The sequence below is a fragment of the Anser cygnoides genome, chromosome 13, assembly GCF_040182565.1.
Source record: "Anser cygnoides isolate HZ-2024a breed goose chromosome 13, Taihu_goose_T2T_genome, whole genome shotgun sequence".
In the NCBI taxonomy this organism is placed as follows: Eukaryota; Metazoa; Chordata; class Aves; order Anseriformes; family Anatidae; genus Anser; species Anser cygnoides.
In genome coordinates this window covers 5,756,772-5,772,739 of record NC_089885.1, presented here as the reverse complement: position 1 = coordinate 5,772,739, position 15,968 = coordinate 5,756,772, and the positions used below count along the sequence as shown (strand labels likewise).

At 44.8% G+C, this 15,968-nt stretch overlaps 1 protein-coding gene and 1 long non-coding RNA gene across 2 annotated transcripts in view; one reads left to right on the top strand and one right to left on the bottom strand.

Moving 5' to 3' along the window:
* LOC106047498 (uncharacterized) overlaps positions 1 to 9,747 on the top strand; it is a 33,962-nt gene extending 24,215 nt beyond the window's left edge. The window contains exon 4 of the long non-coding RNA XR_010834839.1: positions 6,856 to 9,747. This is a non-coding gene — a long non-coding RNA (uncharacterized lncRNA). The remainder of the gene's footprint in view (positions 1 to 6,855) is intronic.
* LOC106047496 (protein shisa-1-like) lies at positions 3,039 to 5,873 on the bottom strand. Its single transcript, XM_013199010.3, has 2 exons — positions 5,283 to 5,873; positions 3,039 to 4,394 (listed from the first exon to the last, which is right to left on the bottom strand). The coding sequence occupies exons 1-2, from the start codon at positions 5,545 to 5,547 to the stop codon at positions 3,910 to 3,912; spliced, it is 750 nt and encodes a 249-aa protein (XP_013054464.3). The 5' UTR covers positions 5,548 to 5,873; the 3' UTR covers positions 3,039 to 3,909.
* Positions 9,748 to 15,968: the final 6,221 nt, after the last annotated feature.

The window sequence follows — 15,968 nt, the reverse complement described above, 5'->3', positions numbered from 1 at the left end:
GGCTTTTGCATTGTGACAATTTCTGATCCATTTGCCAGAATACCTGATCCTGAAGAACAGCAAATCAGCGTAGCTCTGTGAGAAGGATAAGAGGGGGTTCTTGTTGCAGCTCAAAGTTGAATTGACTTGATTGGAATGAATTTTTGCAGATCTTTGTGATGCACTTGGCATAAACATAAAAAAAAACATACAGTATCGGTAACATTCAACTCCATTTTTACATTAAAAAAAAAAAACAACCCTGCAGCTGTGCTGAATAAAAGCAAATCTGTCTCTTAATGCAAGGCAAATATCCATCAGCATTCTTAACCAACAAAATACATTATAGTGCATTAATACTAGTATGCAATACTGCAATATTAATTGCAATAATGCAATTAATGCATTAATACCAGTAGGAGACTTAACAAAGCTATGGAGCCAGGATTGCCAGAACGTGTTCAGAGTCCCGCCAATACACTGCGTGGCCTTGAAAGAGGTGAACCTTGTACAGTTTCCCTGTACCTTAGTTTTCTCCAAGAAAATAGTTCATAACTGGTCAGAAAGGGAGGTTGTTTTTTATTCAAAACCTTAAAAATCGTGGCTTTAGAGAATTAGAAGTAAAAACTCTTGAAGTTGTTTTGTTCTTGCTTTCTAGTAGGACAGAGTGGATCGGCCAGTGCTGTGTATTGATCCAGTGAGGAAAAGAAAGAAAGGAATATTACGGAGACACGATTATATGCAACTTTCAGACCTGTCCCATTTTCCTATTTTAGACTAGTTTGTTTAAATTCGTCTAAAAATCTGAACAAAAACACAATTTAGTTTATCCCAGATCCGTTAGGAAGACATTAAGCTGAAGAAAATTAAAGCCACTATTCAAACAAAGGCAGGGAATTAGACCACATGCAGACAAAGCCGGTAAGAAAGCAGCCCGACACCGTTCGTTAAGTTCAGCAAAGTTGTCTTGAGGGCTAAAGCTTCACCTTTTCAATTCTTAGCTCTTACTAACTTCTTTCTTCCTAAATCCAGAGAGAACACACCAAGAACAATTCAGATCACCTGTGTCATTATTGGGGATTAAGGAGCAAAGAGTCTAAATCATTTCTTAATTAGAAGTCGAGGGGAATGGGATTGGGGCGTCATTAAGCAAACAAAGCAAAGCACCCGGTACAATAGGTGGTAAGTAGACTATTAGCTCTGCTAAGTACCTCTTCTTTAGCTTCAACGAGGAGAGGCAGTTTAGCTAGGAAAAAGGGAATTAGCATGAACATATCCCATCTATCTAAAGATGTGCTAAACTCGGTACCAAGGCCCCTCAAATTAGTAAAGGGATAACATTTACATAAAAGATACTCTGTTCTTTTTCCTTTTTCTTTTCTTTTTTTCTTTTTCCACATGGGCTGCTCTGATTTTAATGCAGATGCTAATCAAGACCAAGGTAATCCGAGTTTACAGTGGTGCTTGGTGGAAGACATTAGGCAAATGGCTCTTAAAAATATCTCTTCAGCCCTGGGACTGCGGCGAATTGGTTACTTCGTGGCTTCCCTTTCCCCAAGTTGCACTATGAAAAGAAGCATCAAACCCTTGAAATATTTGACCTGGTTTTGTTGCAGAAAGTGTTAATTTTGTATAAAATGCTGTGAAAGGGAGCCGGAAAATCCTGTGCTCTCATACAAACCACCTTTGTCAGAGAGTGCTCAGCTAAGCCACTGAGCTTGCTTTCCATCTGTTTTTGTGGTGCAGAGCATCCAGGGAAAGGTGGGGGAGAGGAAGGCTTGCTGACTCCAAGCACACTGCTAATCCTAGCCGGGGAGCAATTAAGGCAGCATGCACAGAGCCATTTAGCTTGTGTGTTCCTCGGTTCTGATCAGCTTCCTTCTCTTTAATTGCTTAGGGTTACAAGTGAACCTCTTGACGCTTTTCTGCCTGATGGTATCCGGAAAGCTATTGCTCTGGTCCCTTATTAAATTTAAAACCTTCTCCTGGAGCTGCATCCTGGAGAGATTTCCATTTCTGTTGAAGTTGATGTGAGGCCTACATACACTACAGTCTGAGGCTTAGGTGTACTGCCTATCGGGTCACATATCCCTTTACCTTTCTAGTTCAGGAAAATCTGTGCTAGAACAACCACTGGCTGATAAAACTGGCTGAGTATCTCTCAGTACAAAGAGCATCAGGAAGGATATCTTGTTCATTTGTCTCTGAACTGCCTCGAGTTTTTGCCATTGTATACTGTCAGGATTGGACGTTAACCAGATAAAATACTTCATTCCGCTGCAGATTTTCCTAAGCCAACTGCAAACAACAAGTACTTTAGAAAAAATGAAACCATTTTCTAAGTGCTTCCAGCAATACAAGTTTGAAACCTAACTTTAAAAATAAGCATTCCTGCTGCAGTACTTTGTATTGGCATAGTTATCAACAAATCCCAATGACATTTCCCTTACTGTAAAAAGGACAACAGCTTTTAAGTTCAAGCTAGTGTTTCCTGAAGCCTGAACTTGTTATTTTTTCAGAGCTAAAGCAAGCAGATAACGCTTGAGACTCGGTATTTTGGGAAAGCTTTTATTTTTAGGGTATTTTGTTTTCGTTCTTATATTCTTAGTCCAATTTCAAGAGGAACTGGGCAGGCAAGCTTAAGTCACAGCCCTGGGTCAGCTAAATTGTGGAATTTCTAATTCACACCCACGAAAAAGTCAGGAAGTTCTCCAGCTATGTCAGCTTGCCCCTACAGACTTGGGTGGCAGGATACATGTGAGCTTAGCATGACTGTAGGACATGATGATCGCTAGAGCAAGAAGTAAAATTCTGCAGTAAAATATGCATAAAGTAGTCTAAGGTCACACATTCCTTGCCAAAGAGCATCAGTCCCCTTGATTTACAAGTGAAGCGTCCACACATCTTTATTGTGCCAGCTTCCCCTTTGATAGGCACTACTAACACAGGAAAGGCTTTAGCATTTTCTTTTTATACACACAAGATTTTTAAGCCTTGGTCCCTGCTCTTAGTGCTAACACCTGTGGAGGCCTTTTACCATGCCTTCACAATATAACCACTCGGGTTTCTGTGCTGCGAGGAAGTGTTAAAACGCTCCAGCAGTGAGTAGTATATTTTGACAACTTCTTCCTATCAGCGTCCTGCTGTGAAGGGGCTGGCTGCAGTCAGGCAGCATGCGTCTTAACAAAGAGTCAGAGTAGGCAAGTTTCTCCAGCATGTATTCAGAAAACTGAAGACTCGGACTGACTGGAGTCTCATTTTGTGTTTACTTTTCCCTAAAATTCTTCATCCATTTGAAATGGCCAATGATGTGGGGAAAGAAAAAAAGACTACCAGGCCATTAGAGGAGAGGAAACATACATTGTTTTATTACCTTCCCCCAGTATCTGTATTAAACACACATTTTACTGAATTTAGGGCTAGAAGTTGCTCCTAGCTCATCAGGGGCAGGCAAACCACTGGCAGTGTTTTACCATCTTGAATCAGTTCACTGATAGAAGGGTGTAGATAAAGTACAGTCTTCCTGTGTCCACAATTAGTAACTGCACTGAGGCACGCCTCCCTGTCCTAACAGAAGCTGCTGAGAAGTGACACAGCTACAGGAACAGAAATCTTGTCCTCTGACACGTCCCCTGGGGCATGGTATGGCAGCTTGAAAGGACTAGGGGAAGGGTGAAACATTTCTACAGATTCAGTCATTCCTTGAACAGGAACAAAGTCCTCAGAATCTCACTCTTTTTGATTGCATTAAAAATAATACAGGTTAAAAACAAAGAGCCTAAAAACGTTATCTTTGGAAATACGGAAAACCAAGGCTGGTGCACTTTGTAATGCCTTTAAACACTTGCAAATCCTCATTTCAGTTCCAAAGAAGTTTTTATAGTAGTGAAGGAGAATCCAGCCCCAGCTGTGCGCTGATGCGTCGTCTTCTCATACGTGACCTCCTGAGTACATCATTCGGTCACCTGGTGGTGCGCTGATAGGGCACGCGTTGGTACCGTGCCCGTAGATTGTTCTTTTGAGGAAGGGTGCTGGAGTTGCTAGCGTGGTGTGGTCAGGGGGCACTCTGTGGCTGGCATGTAAAGGGTACAAGAGCTGCCCACTGGGAGGTGGAGAACTTAAGAACCGAGCTTCTTCAGCCAAGGCAATGACAGGAAGAGAGGGGGCTAGAGTCGTGCAGATGCTGCTGGTCTGAGGGCCACTACTCAGGGAGCTTCTGGTGGCAGAGCTAGAGCTGGAGAGGCGAGAAGGAAGATCAGGTTCTAGTAGCCAAGTCTGACCAGGTGCAAGTCCACTTTGCTGCTCCTCATCCTTGGATTTTAAGCACTTGCAGCAGCAAATTCCAACACAGGCACCGCCAACAACAAATGCCACAAACACAGATCCAACAAGAAGGAATGGCAGGTACACGGGTACTGAAAATAGAAGAGTGACGTTAGTCAGCCATTCATTCATGGGGTATTCTAGGTTATATTCTGTTGTTCTTAAGGCGTGCACCAGGGAGCAGGCCAGGGCAGTTTTACTCTAAAGTCTTGCTAGAGGAGAGCAAAAAAGATCAGAAACTGGCAGCCACTAAAGCAAGCTCCTTGGGAAAAGCCTGATGTACACAGGGTCAGACCAGTCAGTCCTATAGCATCTGCCGTTTGTACCCACGCAAGAAAAGTTGCAACATTCAGCATTCATATGAGCCAATACTCAGCATCACAGCTACAGTTCACTTGTGCAAGATTAACAGAGTTATAACATACAGCTGTTAACTGAAGGTTTTATTTTTATACATATACACACACATTAAAATTGCCATTGGTTCGTATGGGATCTGGGTCTGAGGGTTACAGGTATTCTTACAAGCCAGAAATTAAGTCAAATGCATTACTTGGAGGCAGCCACATTCATTTATTGCTGAAACTAGTTAGCAACACACATACTCCACCAGTGCTAAAGCACCTGAGGTGTTACCAGAGTACTCTGTTAGCAGCTTGGAAGCTTTTTTAAGAGTAGGACCAACAGAAAAACACCTTGAGTAAAGCCCCAAGCTGTCCTGTCATCCCAGTGAAAGTCCGTGACTGGCTCTGGCCCATGCAGGCACCACAAGAAGCCCTGTACAGGTCTCCAAGCACTTCGACCGCAATGCTTCCAGCTCCCCAGGGCCCAGCAGCGGCATGTACCCAGCTGGGGATAGCCCTGGAGGTCTGAAGAGGAGAAATGATTTTGATGCCACCAAGGTAGGCTTGCTACAGGGGATGCAAAGAGGACGGCACACCTGATCTGCCCTCCTGTCTGCAAGGGGCATGGCGACTTACCTGGCACCGGGGGCCTGGGGCTGGGCTGCTGCTGGTCCCCAGGGCACCGTCCCTGGTCCAGGCGGGCCTCCCTGGCTGAGCAGCAGTAGCGCAAGGTGCAGGTCCCACAGCATAGGGCAGCCTCCGGGCTGTCGTAGTGCTCCGGGCACTGGAAGCCGTGGTGCCAGCCCTGCGGGCTGCCAGCCCAGCCGTGGCAGTACTCCCCTGCGTGCCCAGGGCTGCCTCGTAGGGCCAGCAGCAGGGCCAGGAGATACCCCCTTACCATGGTGGGGAGCCCACAGCCTCCTCTAGCTGCTTGGACCACTTCTGCCCTTCTTTTTTTAAAAAAGGAAACTAAAGGCAGGCAGGACCACCCCTAAGCATCTAGAGTCCAACACTCCCAGCCCACCAGCTGCCCACCAAGGCACTGCCCAGCTCCTGTTTCAGGAGGCTTTGTCTCTTGGCTCATGACCCACCTCTAATCCCCTCTCCCTGCAGCAACAAAGAAGGACCCACTAATTGAAAACCATTTGCAGCTCCACCTTCCTCACCTCTGTCCTTTATTCCTCTAGAGAGCAGCCGCTGGTTCCTGCTGGAAGATGGCACATCTCTCACACGGGTAGGCATTTCGACTAAAAACGGCAGAGTTAGCAAGGCTAAAGAGTGTGGGACACAAAAAGCCCAGGGCTAGCCCGATACCAAGGCTTCATTCGTGCAGAGACTTGTAGAGTAGCTGAAGGGTCAGAGGTAGAAGGCGAGGGACTGAGCTGGGCACAGTACCTGATTACAAGTGAGAAATTGAATTTCAGAAGCAGAAGGAAAGAAAGTACAGACATCACCAGCTGCCAGAGGGCTCCTAGGTGTAAGTGGTGCAAATTGGTAAAGACTGATCAGAAGACAAGCAGTTTTACAAAGACCCCGTAGCAGCACAGGAGTGGCAGTGACCTCTTCATCTTTCAACTAGAAATAAAACCAGACCGTTTGTGCTCGTGGATTTTTCTCCTGACTACTTGCTCTATAGACAGGAACTGTGTCTGAAGCAAGGCTAGCCTGTGCTTAACTGCAGTGAGGACGAAAATTGTTGCTAATTGACCCCTTTGAAGAGCGGGAAGTTAGGGCGCTATCTTTTGGACCAATATCCTGATAATCTGTAGCAGTATTTGTATCTTGCTTGAAGACTCCAAAATGCATTCTTCACTGTACAGAAAGCTGGTTCCTGCTCAGTGTCCTGGAGTCTTGCCATGGATTGTGGAGGGAGGCTGTCCAATGATGCAGACTTTTAGAAACACTTGCTCAAAATTATCTTCCTTCTGATAATTTTTGTTTCAATATTAGATAACAGCTTCCACATTTACGCTTTATTAACGATTTCATAGGTTCAGCTGAGTTTCAATCTGCCAAAGACATCAGCACTCATCATCTTTGCCAGTTGGTTACCTTTCATGCATCACTTTTTAATTGGCTTTTTGGCAAACCCGGTTAGAGAGTTCCCATCTTTTCAGAGATGTTAAATGAAATTTCTGTTTAGAACTAGAGACTTTTCCAAATGCTGCTCAGTGAATTGAGATCTGCATTTTACCCTGCTGCGTTTCAGCTCTGCAAATGTAATGCTGCCTGATTTGCATAGGACCTAATCCATGAGCATCACCTAGAAAATACCAAGTAGACCCAACACCCTTTAAAAGACAGCTGGAGGTGAGTGATACACGGTGGTGGGTTGGACTCTTAAAGTACTGAAGCGATACTTTAAGCCCAAAGCTATATTTACCTAAAGGCAAGTTCTAGCTTATCCACACATTCAACCTCAGCAATATCAGGCCAAACTGACTGCTAACTTTATTATTTCTTTTTGTGGGGAAAACAACCTCAGAAAGGCCTTAAACATGCATGTAGCACTTCGCAGAGTTCATGGGAACACAGTGTACCTCAGAAAAGACAACGGGGTGCAATCATTTCCTCCCATCTTCCCCATTAAAGTAGTATAGGGACTCCTGCTGAGTCAGGTTTTCAAATGCTAAGGAAGGCATAAACTTGTTTATTGCATTCGACCTTTGAATGAAAGTTGCCAGTGCATCATTTCCTCTCTGCATATACACTATCTTTAACTAATGGCCATCTCGTATTTTTTCCTGCGTGGGATCACATTACCTCAATCAGCAGGGATAAACTCTTGAAAACTAAATACAGAGCTCCTGGCGAGGTCTCTGCGTGTGTGTGGTTGTGCGTCTTCCAGGGGGCATTTGTTTCCTGATTCAAAATCTCTCCCTTCAGTTGGTCACAGACTGTCCGGTGCTGCGATGTCCGCTCAACTGCAGCAGAAGCAGATTAATTTATTTGTGTATAAAAATTGTATATGCTTCTATAACATAACGTGTGACCCGCTTTGAATCTCAATGGGATAAAAAGCACTACGATTAGGATGCTGGTTGTGAACTACGGGAGTAAAGCGTTGTTACGTTTCTGTTCTAATGCCTTATGTTGTCACTCTCAGCTTTCTCAGTCTTTTACCTGCCAGGGTGAAATTTTTCATGCCTGTTCTTTGAGAGCTTTGGGGAAGTTTTAAACAAAACCACTCAGCCTATTTTGCATGAGAGGACAGCAATGATGGTTTCCCATTATTAACAAGAACAAACAATCTTGTTACCTTTTCTGAGTATCCCTGCAGCCAAAACAGCTTGAGCTTTGAATTTAGAAGTTACCATGGAAATAGCCCTTAGAGAGAAGTCTTTTTTTTCCATGTGAGGGTTGCTTCTCTTATTTAGGGAAATGTACATTCCTCTTGTGAATTTTATGTGGGCAGCGAGCTGATTGAAAATTCCTGTTATTCTAAGCAGAAAGTACAAACTGGAAACTTCTTAATGTGCAGCTGCTTAGCCTTCCCTACAGCACCATTGTTCAGCATCACTATTTTATCATCTGTTACAACGTCCAAGGTTGAACTCAGCCCCCCAGATTTCAGGTATATTCTAGCCATTTCCTAATGCCAAGTGAACATTCAAAACAGAAGAAGAAACAAGCGAGGAAGTAATCCCTCTCAGCTAGCAGGAGCCCACAGCCCGGTGGTTTAATCTGTAAGGCCTCCTCATGCCGTGTATGCTACTTCCCTCTGCCACCTGGTCAGTCAGTGCTGTGCTGGCTGCTGGCACGGGGTGGGACCGGGCCCTACGTAATATCCAGGGAAATACAGGAGGCACAATAAGAACATTCTCTACTAGCGTCTGCCCTGCGGCAGCAGGCAAATGTCTCAGCCAGCATGCTCGTAAGAGCCCTACATGCAAATACCTCACTGCTTCCTGCTCCAGGTCTTTGGGACGTGTCTTTGATGCCCTGCAGTAACACAGTTCTTTGCAATTCATCAGTGTGGCTCCTGAGTAAATGCTGCCTATGATAAATTGTGCAGGTATCCTGACAGATCGCCGGGCACACCACGTAATGTGTATCTGCGTCTCCACATAGTTTATTCCTACCATGCTTGATGTGCTGTTAGCTGTGAGGCAGGGCCCCCTCTGAAGCTCATTTCAGAACATTTCGAGGGGGGTGGGGATGTAAGGTGCTGGCCAGAGAGCCTCAGAGGAGGCAGGATTCTGCTGGACCACTCCTCGTACAGCAACCTCCTTCTCCCTGATCTCCCCATTGCTCCAATGCACACTGAAAGATTAACCCAAGAGAGAAGGAGCCAGTTCAGCGGGAATGGCTGGTTGAGAGAGGTGCGGAGGTGAAGAAACAGGAATCAGACCTGTCTCAGCAAGGAAACACCTTACGAGCATGGGGGGAGAGTAGGCAGGGAGCCAGGCTTGAGAGAGCGGCACAGTGAGCCTCCTGGGTCTGAAAAGCAAAGCTGTCTCAGTGATGCCCTGCCGACGGGCAGTTCTGCTCCCTCTCACGAAGCTGTTGAGGTGCCTCCTAATTCTGGCACTGGCTAAAGCAGACAGGTACCTCCCTACAGCAACTGCCTGTAAACTGAAGATTTGTCCCTTAACAAGAGTCCCTTCGTTAGTAATGATGGTGGTACTGCTTTATTGCGTTATAGTTAAAGGAAGTGAAGAACGCAGGAAAATAAAAGACGAGTTCAGCATAGAGCAAGAGGCCCATGTGCCAGGATGATGGGTAAGCACTCATCTCCCTCTGCACGTTGGGATCAGAGGCTGGTTAGTGAAGGGGTGTCATCCCAGGATAAGAGGCCATGCTGAGGATGCTAACAAAATCCATGCCCTTGTAATGAGGAAGCTACAGGGGAAGCTAATATAATAAAGAGAAAGCAGCAGTATCAACTGCTTTCTGAAGATACAGCCTGATGTCAGGTTTTCTTTGTCTGCCCCTCCTTGCTGCTCCCTGAGTGTGGTACCAAGGCCTCCTCACCTCACTGGGAAAATAGCTCTGTAATGTACAGGCTTGCGTGACTTCATCTCTTCTGTAAATGCTTTGGACAGCTTTTAGGTGAAAGTGGACTGGAGAATCAACAACATAAGGATCTGTGAAAATGCATCCTGCCTCTGCAGAAGAAAAGGAGCAGACCTGTAAGCTTGTTCGTTTAAGAAGGGGCACGGTCTTTGCATGTTTTATATAGCAACAATGAGGGCCTCATAGCAGCCTTTAGTGCTGCGTGCTCCTGTGAGCAGTGTCCTGCTAACACGTGGCTTTACTTTATCAGCGTGGTACTTCATCATGTGTGGCTTTAGTTTATCACAGTGCTGGTAAGAATGTCGGAGCAGGCACCATGCAGAATCAGAGGGTGCTGCTTGGGGTAACCAGCTCTCCTTAGGCCCAGATAGCTCTCCAATTTACTCAAATTTGTCAGCTTAGGGTTTTGTTCATGTTAAAGTGAGCTGCAAATTTAACTGAGATTCAATTTCAGAAACGTACACGAAGCTTCCACAAAGAAAAAAGAAAAAAAAAAAGACAGCAAACATCTTTGCATTCTGTTTCCAAAGGCGCGTGTGCAAGAAGACGCCTCTGTCTTTGATCAGTCTGTACGCTTACAACAGTTGTTATGTGTATCTAACACAGTCCCAAACAGGCTGCTAGGTGAGCCACATGTACTGTCACTAGTCACCAGAATGCCTAGTAACAAAATGCTAAACATTGCCTGTTTTCAACATTCTCATTTTCTAGGTTGTCCCCTCTTTAAAAACAAACCCAGGAAATATTAAAACCAGTTGGTGCTGTTCTTCCTCCTCAGCAAACAGAGTGGCCCAGGGGTGGCTTACATTAGGGGTTTTAACACCTTAGTCCTCTTGGGGGGCTAATTGTTTGACTGGACCAGCAGTTTTCAGCGGGTTTCAGTAAAAATCCAGGCCGTAAACTTTCCTTGAGTTAGACATTGACAGCCCCTCTGCTCCTGGTGATTTTCCTTCTTTTCCTCTTCCAGCTACACATCTGTTTTCTCCTTCCCAAAGAGCCAGCCTCATTTCTGCACTTTTCTACCACAAAAGAAATCTTTTGAGAGAGAAAATTTGGTGTTCACCTGTTCCCTGCTGGGCTCTGCCCTCTTGCCTGCGTCCCCCCCTCAGAAATAGGCTGGACAGTCCAGCAGCCCTAAAAAGACAAGTGGTTACTAGAAAAGGGAATGGCAGAACTTACCGAGATGGTGATTTATGGACCTGTGCTTTTTGAACGCTGCTTCAGCCTGAATGCTCTTGATTGTTCATATACAATAGGGCTGATTTTCAAGAGGGGACGAGTCCTCATAGCATCGCTGGAAGTCAGCGGGAGCTGCAGGAGCTCCGTCTGGGCAAAGATCAGGCCCAGGCGGTGCTGAGCAATGCCGCGTTGCAGACTGAGCCTACAGATCAAACACAGGAAGGGTTTAGCCAAACTTTCATTGCCAACTCAAATCACAATACATTTGGAGTTCAAACAAGTCTGGTAAGTTTTTCTTTCTTTTTTTTTTTTTTGCTGCTTCAGAGTTCACAAAGGGATTAGAAGTCTGAAACGCTGGAAATCTCGCAGGAAAACTTGCTCATAAAATCTCCCGTTCTGAATTGGATGAATATCTGACCTCTGGGGCTCTTATTATTTTCTGTTGAATATTTCTGCAGCAGGCATTTTCTAGCTAAGTATAAAAGACTGCTAACAGAGGCTTGGCATTTATATCTGAACTGAAGTCACCGAGAAGTATCCTGACAGCTTGAATCATGCTTCATGAGCTTAACTCAAGGTTTTCATGGGAGTTTGGGCTCGTCAGAGCATGGTCAAGAATATGTCCTGATGGGGTGTCTGTCAGGCTGTGGAATATCACTTCCGTTCGTATTCCTGTGCATGTATTATCTAACCGCAAGTGAAGGAAGCTGCTAGGTGCTGTATAAAATAATACAGAAATAGTTTCTGCCCTAATAGGCTTCATGTAAAGCATTCGGACTGAGGGAAGCACAATGAGAGAGCAGGACTCCTGCTCAGCAGTGAGTGCAGCTTACCTGAGAGCTACAGCTGGCCATTTGTTGTGAGCTAGCTTTGTGAGCATTCACTTAAAAGGTCCTCCTCTCAGACAGGAAAATGGAAAGAGCCCCCCCAAAAATATATATAAAAAACAAACAAACAAACAAACAGAACAAACAGGATTTTCACCGCAGTTTTAACAAACTGGAAGTTTGGACTGGCAGGGAATTGGAGTGAGCATTTCCATAGCAATTGAGACACGGTAGAAAAGGTGAAGACTAGTCACGAAGGTTTTGAAGACTGGTTGAGGAAAAGGCTGTGAAGATTCATAAAATAAACTTCTTCCTGATAGAAAAGTTAATAAGGAATCTGCAGGGAAGTCTCAAAGAGAAGGGTAAGCAGACAGAGTAGGGTTATATTTATCAAGGTGGTAACCATAACAATATGTTGAAAGTCTGGCGGTGCTTCTCCTAAAAACACTTGAAACACTGAAAATAGAGACAAGCAAATTATTAAATAATTTCATGCAGGAACCCATCCTTCATGGACATTGAGAGAAGAAGACGAGAGAAGGTAGATGCCCTTTTACATCTCTTCCCATTTTAAATCTCTGTAGGAGCAAGGCGGTGTAGAGAATAGAGGCTTGGGACCCAGTAGCTGGAAATTCCAGATTTTATTCAATCCCAGGGAAAGAAAGTCGTATATAGAAAATACACAAAATAGAAAAGAGGTAATCCATTGAAAAATGCCACATCACTTAAGAGTTTTCAGAAAAGAGTTAAGGCACTTGATGACAGACCTCGAGCAGGTCACCCCCAGTACTTAGACTGTAGATACTTTTATTGGGGATTAAATTAAGCAGTGATTTAGATGTCCATTGCAAGTCTCATTCTTCTGTTACTGCTATTTCTTTCTTGAAATTACTTTGATGTCTCTTGTGATTGTCTCTCTTGACACTTTCTTACATTCTGCAGACACAAGTTGCGATCTGCTTGGCAGTTCTGCAGTCGCTCTGACACTTGAGAGAAACCTCATATGCCATCAGCCGCTTATCTCTGCTTTGAATCCGCTGGCAGACCACGTGCCTCTCGTACAGCCACGGTGGAAGTGGCTTTATCTTCACTGGCTTGTGGTTTGGGCACCAGCTGTCACAATCCCTCTTTTTAATCCTTTTTTATCGTGATTGCCCTGGCACACATTCATCACAGCATAGCACTGGGGTAGCCTGCAATAACTGGTGCGGATGTCTCAGACGAATGAGGGATGAATTTGGCTCTAGTGGTCCAAAATGTCTTGACACCAGCGGGGTGAACCCTTGGCTGTGCAGGACTCCTAGATGTGTGACGAGCACGTGGCAGATCAGGGAGGGCCGGCAGCTGGGAAGCGCGCTGAACCGCAAGCCACGGCACGTGCAGCAAAACTGATCCCTTGGAATTTAGGCACAGGGAAATGTCTGAAGAAGATAAACAGGAAAATAACCAGGAAATCAAACTGTTCCCTTCACAGAACCCAAACCTTTCTAGACATTTAGAAAAGTTCAGCTCACTCAGTATTTTTACTATTTTAACTTTCTGCTCCATGGACATTAAAATAAGAACTGAATAATTTCTGAGTACAGACGGAAGCAAAGTGGCCGCTTCTAGCTGTCCTCCCATGCCCAGGGAACAGCAGAAAGTGCTGGAGAAACAGGGTACCCTCCTGCCCCTGTTCATTACTGAGAGGTTCAGACCATTTATAGAGGCATTGATATTTCTGGATGCTTAATCAAAGCCAGACCTCAAGGTGAACCTCTGAACCTCTTTCAGTTTGACCATTACTTCTTATAAGCAGTGTTTTAATTTTCATCTAATGCCAAGAAAAGTCTTTCATTCTCCCCAGCTGGCATCAGAGATAAGGGACTAAATCCCCCAGACATTAAGACATCGAACGGTTCTGTCGTGTGTTACTTTAGTCTCTTGCTCAAAGTCTTTCCCTTCCCCCTGACTGATCTCAGATATAACGCAGAATAATCAGCGGGCAAAAGAAGGGAAGCAATTTAAAGTGTGGCTTTGAAGTTCAACCAGTCTTCTGGGCTGCTGCCCTTCATTTGTGCAGCCGTCTGAGAGCTGTCTGTCCTCAAGGGTTAACTCAGGCTGTTGGGCCAGCCCTGCGATGGTTTATGTATTATTACAGTAGGGAGTACTCTTAGGATGCACCAGGAGTTGGTTGTGGGTTACAAAAAATAGACTTGTACCAATTGCTGGTCCTTTTGCCCCAGCTGAACTGATTAATACGAGGATGAGCTCATTCACGCTCATTCACAACTTTGCTAGCATAATTAACAGCCCCAGTCCCGGACTGCTCGTTAGCTACAGCCCCAGGTAGTACGGCCATGTCCACAGAGGTGCATGACAGAGGCCTGACCTTGTCCTTAGGCCACTGCCACACACACAAGTGTGTGCAGAGCTCGCCAAGGCAGAGCTTACCTGGACCCTAGCTCACTGCTGCTTGAGCTGTTGACATTCTTGGCAGAGTATCCATCCCGTCACTGCCTTCTGCCATTGACTTCCAGCAGAACCTCGAGGTAAACGGGACTGCTGCAAGAGGTGCTTGCGGTTCCTATGGCCAGACAGCAACAACATGGCAGAAGCCTGAAGAAATATGCCTCTTTCTATCAGAGATGATTCTGATCTTATTTCTAAGCAATAAAATCTTCTCTGTGTTCTCTTCCACCAGAGGGTGCCAGTGATTGATAAACCACCAGCCCTGGAAGCCGCTTGCAGGGGAGCAGAGCCCCCTGTGTTCCCGGGGCATCGACTGGAAGAGTGGAATACACGGAGATGACAAAATTTGCTTTTATTTTTAGCTCCCAGACAGGAAGGAGAGATGCTGCATGTTGGCAGAGTTCAGTAGAGCCGACCACAAAGCTGCAGTGCAGGCGCAGAGATATTCAAGAGAAACAGGCAGGTCCAGCCCCATTTTCTGTTCCAGCAATCAGCTGCGCACTTGCTTGCACACGGTGGGAGGAGAAGTGGTCACCAGAGCGTTTTCAGAATGAACAGCTTGCTTATAGCCGTTGGTTAAGCCAAAGTTGCTCTTTGTATTCCTCACCAACCCTAGCATTAAAACTCCTCTAAAGGTCTTTTTCAAGATCCCCTCTTCAAACCAAGGGACAATTTAAGGAGCCATTTCCTCACCTGAAATAAAACTTTTCAACTTGATTAATTATCAGCTGAAAGTTTGGTCTAAAATGACAGAGTTTGACAGAGAAGAGAATAGCCTTTTTTTTTTTTTTTTTTTCCATTTGACATCTGTATTTACCTCTCCCACTCTCCCATTAGCAGCAGAGACTAATCTTACTACATTTTTTTTCTGTTAGTCTTCTAGAAGGAGCAAAGCTAGGCAACACCAATCTGGAGTCTGTTTTGTCTTGCATGATACCAAGATATGTATTACATGAATTTCAAATGCAAACCAGCAGAGCAATTCCTCCCTTGTTTTCAGGTCAGGCCATCAATCATTTCCCTAGAGTCCCACTAAAAGTAACAAGGTTCCACATTTGAAATACAGGGCACTATTTGGTCTGCATATCTTCATTACCTACTAGTGTCTGGGCTGAGTGTGCAGAAAGAGCCCTGCAGAGAGAGGTGAGTCTATTCCTTGCTACCTAGGCAAGCGTGATGCGCACTTACTGACACTTAATGAATGTAGAACTCTAGGATGAGATTTTATTGATCTGTTTATTTTACAAAGTCACTTTTCAGAGTATAGTTCCATTTCAGTATTGTAACAAATTCATAAGATCTGCTGTAACGTTAGTCAGAAATAACCTGATGCGTAGACAGTCTGGTAGGATGTGGAACAGGAAGACATGGCAGAGACAAGTGGAATGGAAAGACTAAAGAACCAATCTTCAGCTGCTCAAGGGAGGCATATGTCATATATGAATTAATTTTTTAGTCTCAGCTGGGTGACATTTTCCCAAATGCAGAAGTGTCACCAAATGGAAGGATTCGTTGTGATTGGCACCCTCCCCAGAAGAGGATATTGCCAGTAAGGGCTGATGACATGTTAGGTCAGGACTGCACTGCACTGTTGAGCCTTGAGACTGAAATAAGGGCTGTTGCAAGCCGGGGTTGTGTTTGCAGAACGATGTGGGGGCCGTTTGTCTTCTGCCTCTGACACAGAGCAAGTCCTGAACACATTAAAAAATGTTGATGTCATTTCTGACACAAACAGCTGGTGTATAAATCTTCAATTCTGCCAATTTTTCTTTCGATTTAGGTGGTTGAACTGAACTCAGGGCTTTTAGTTTCACTAATTGAAACATACAATTGATAATTTGTCTCACAA

Bases quoted from the DNA above. Each gene is read 5' to 3' on its own strand.
- LOC106047496 (XM_013199010.3), bottom strand. From the start codon at position 5,547: ATGGTAAGGGGGTATCTCCTGGCCCTGCTGCTGGCCCTACGAGGCAGC. The intron at 4,395-5,282 runs GTAAGTCGCCAT...TTCTATTTTCAG, and splicing joins CCCCAGGCCCCCGGTGCCAG to TACCCGTGTACCTGCCATTC.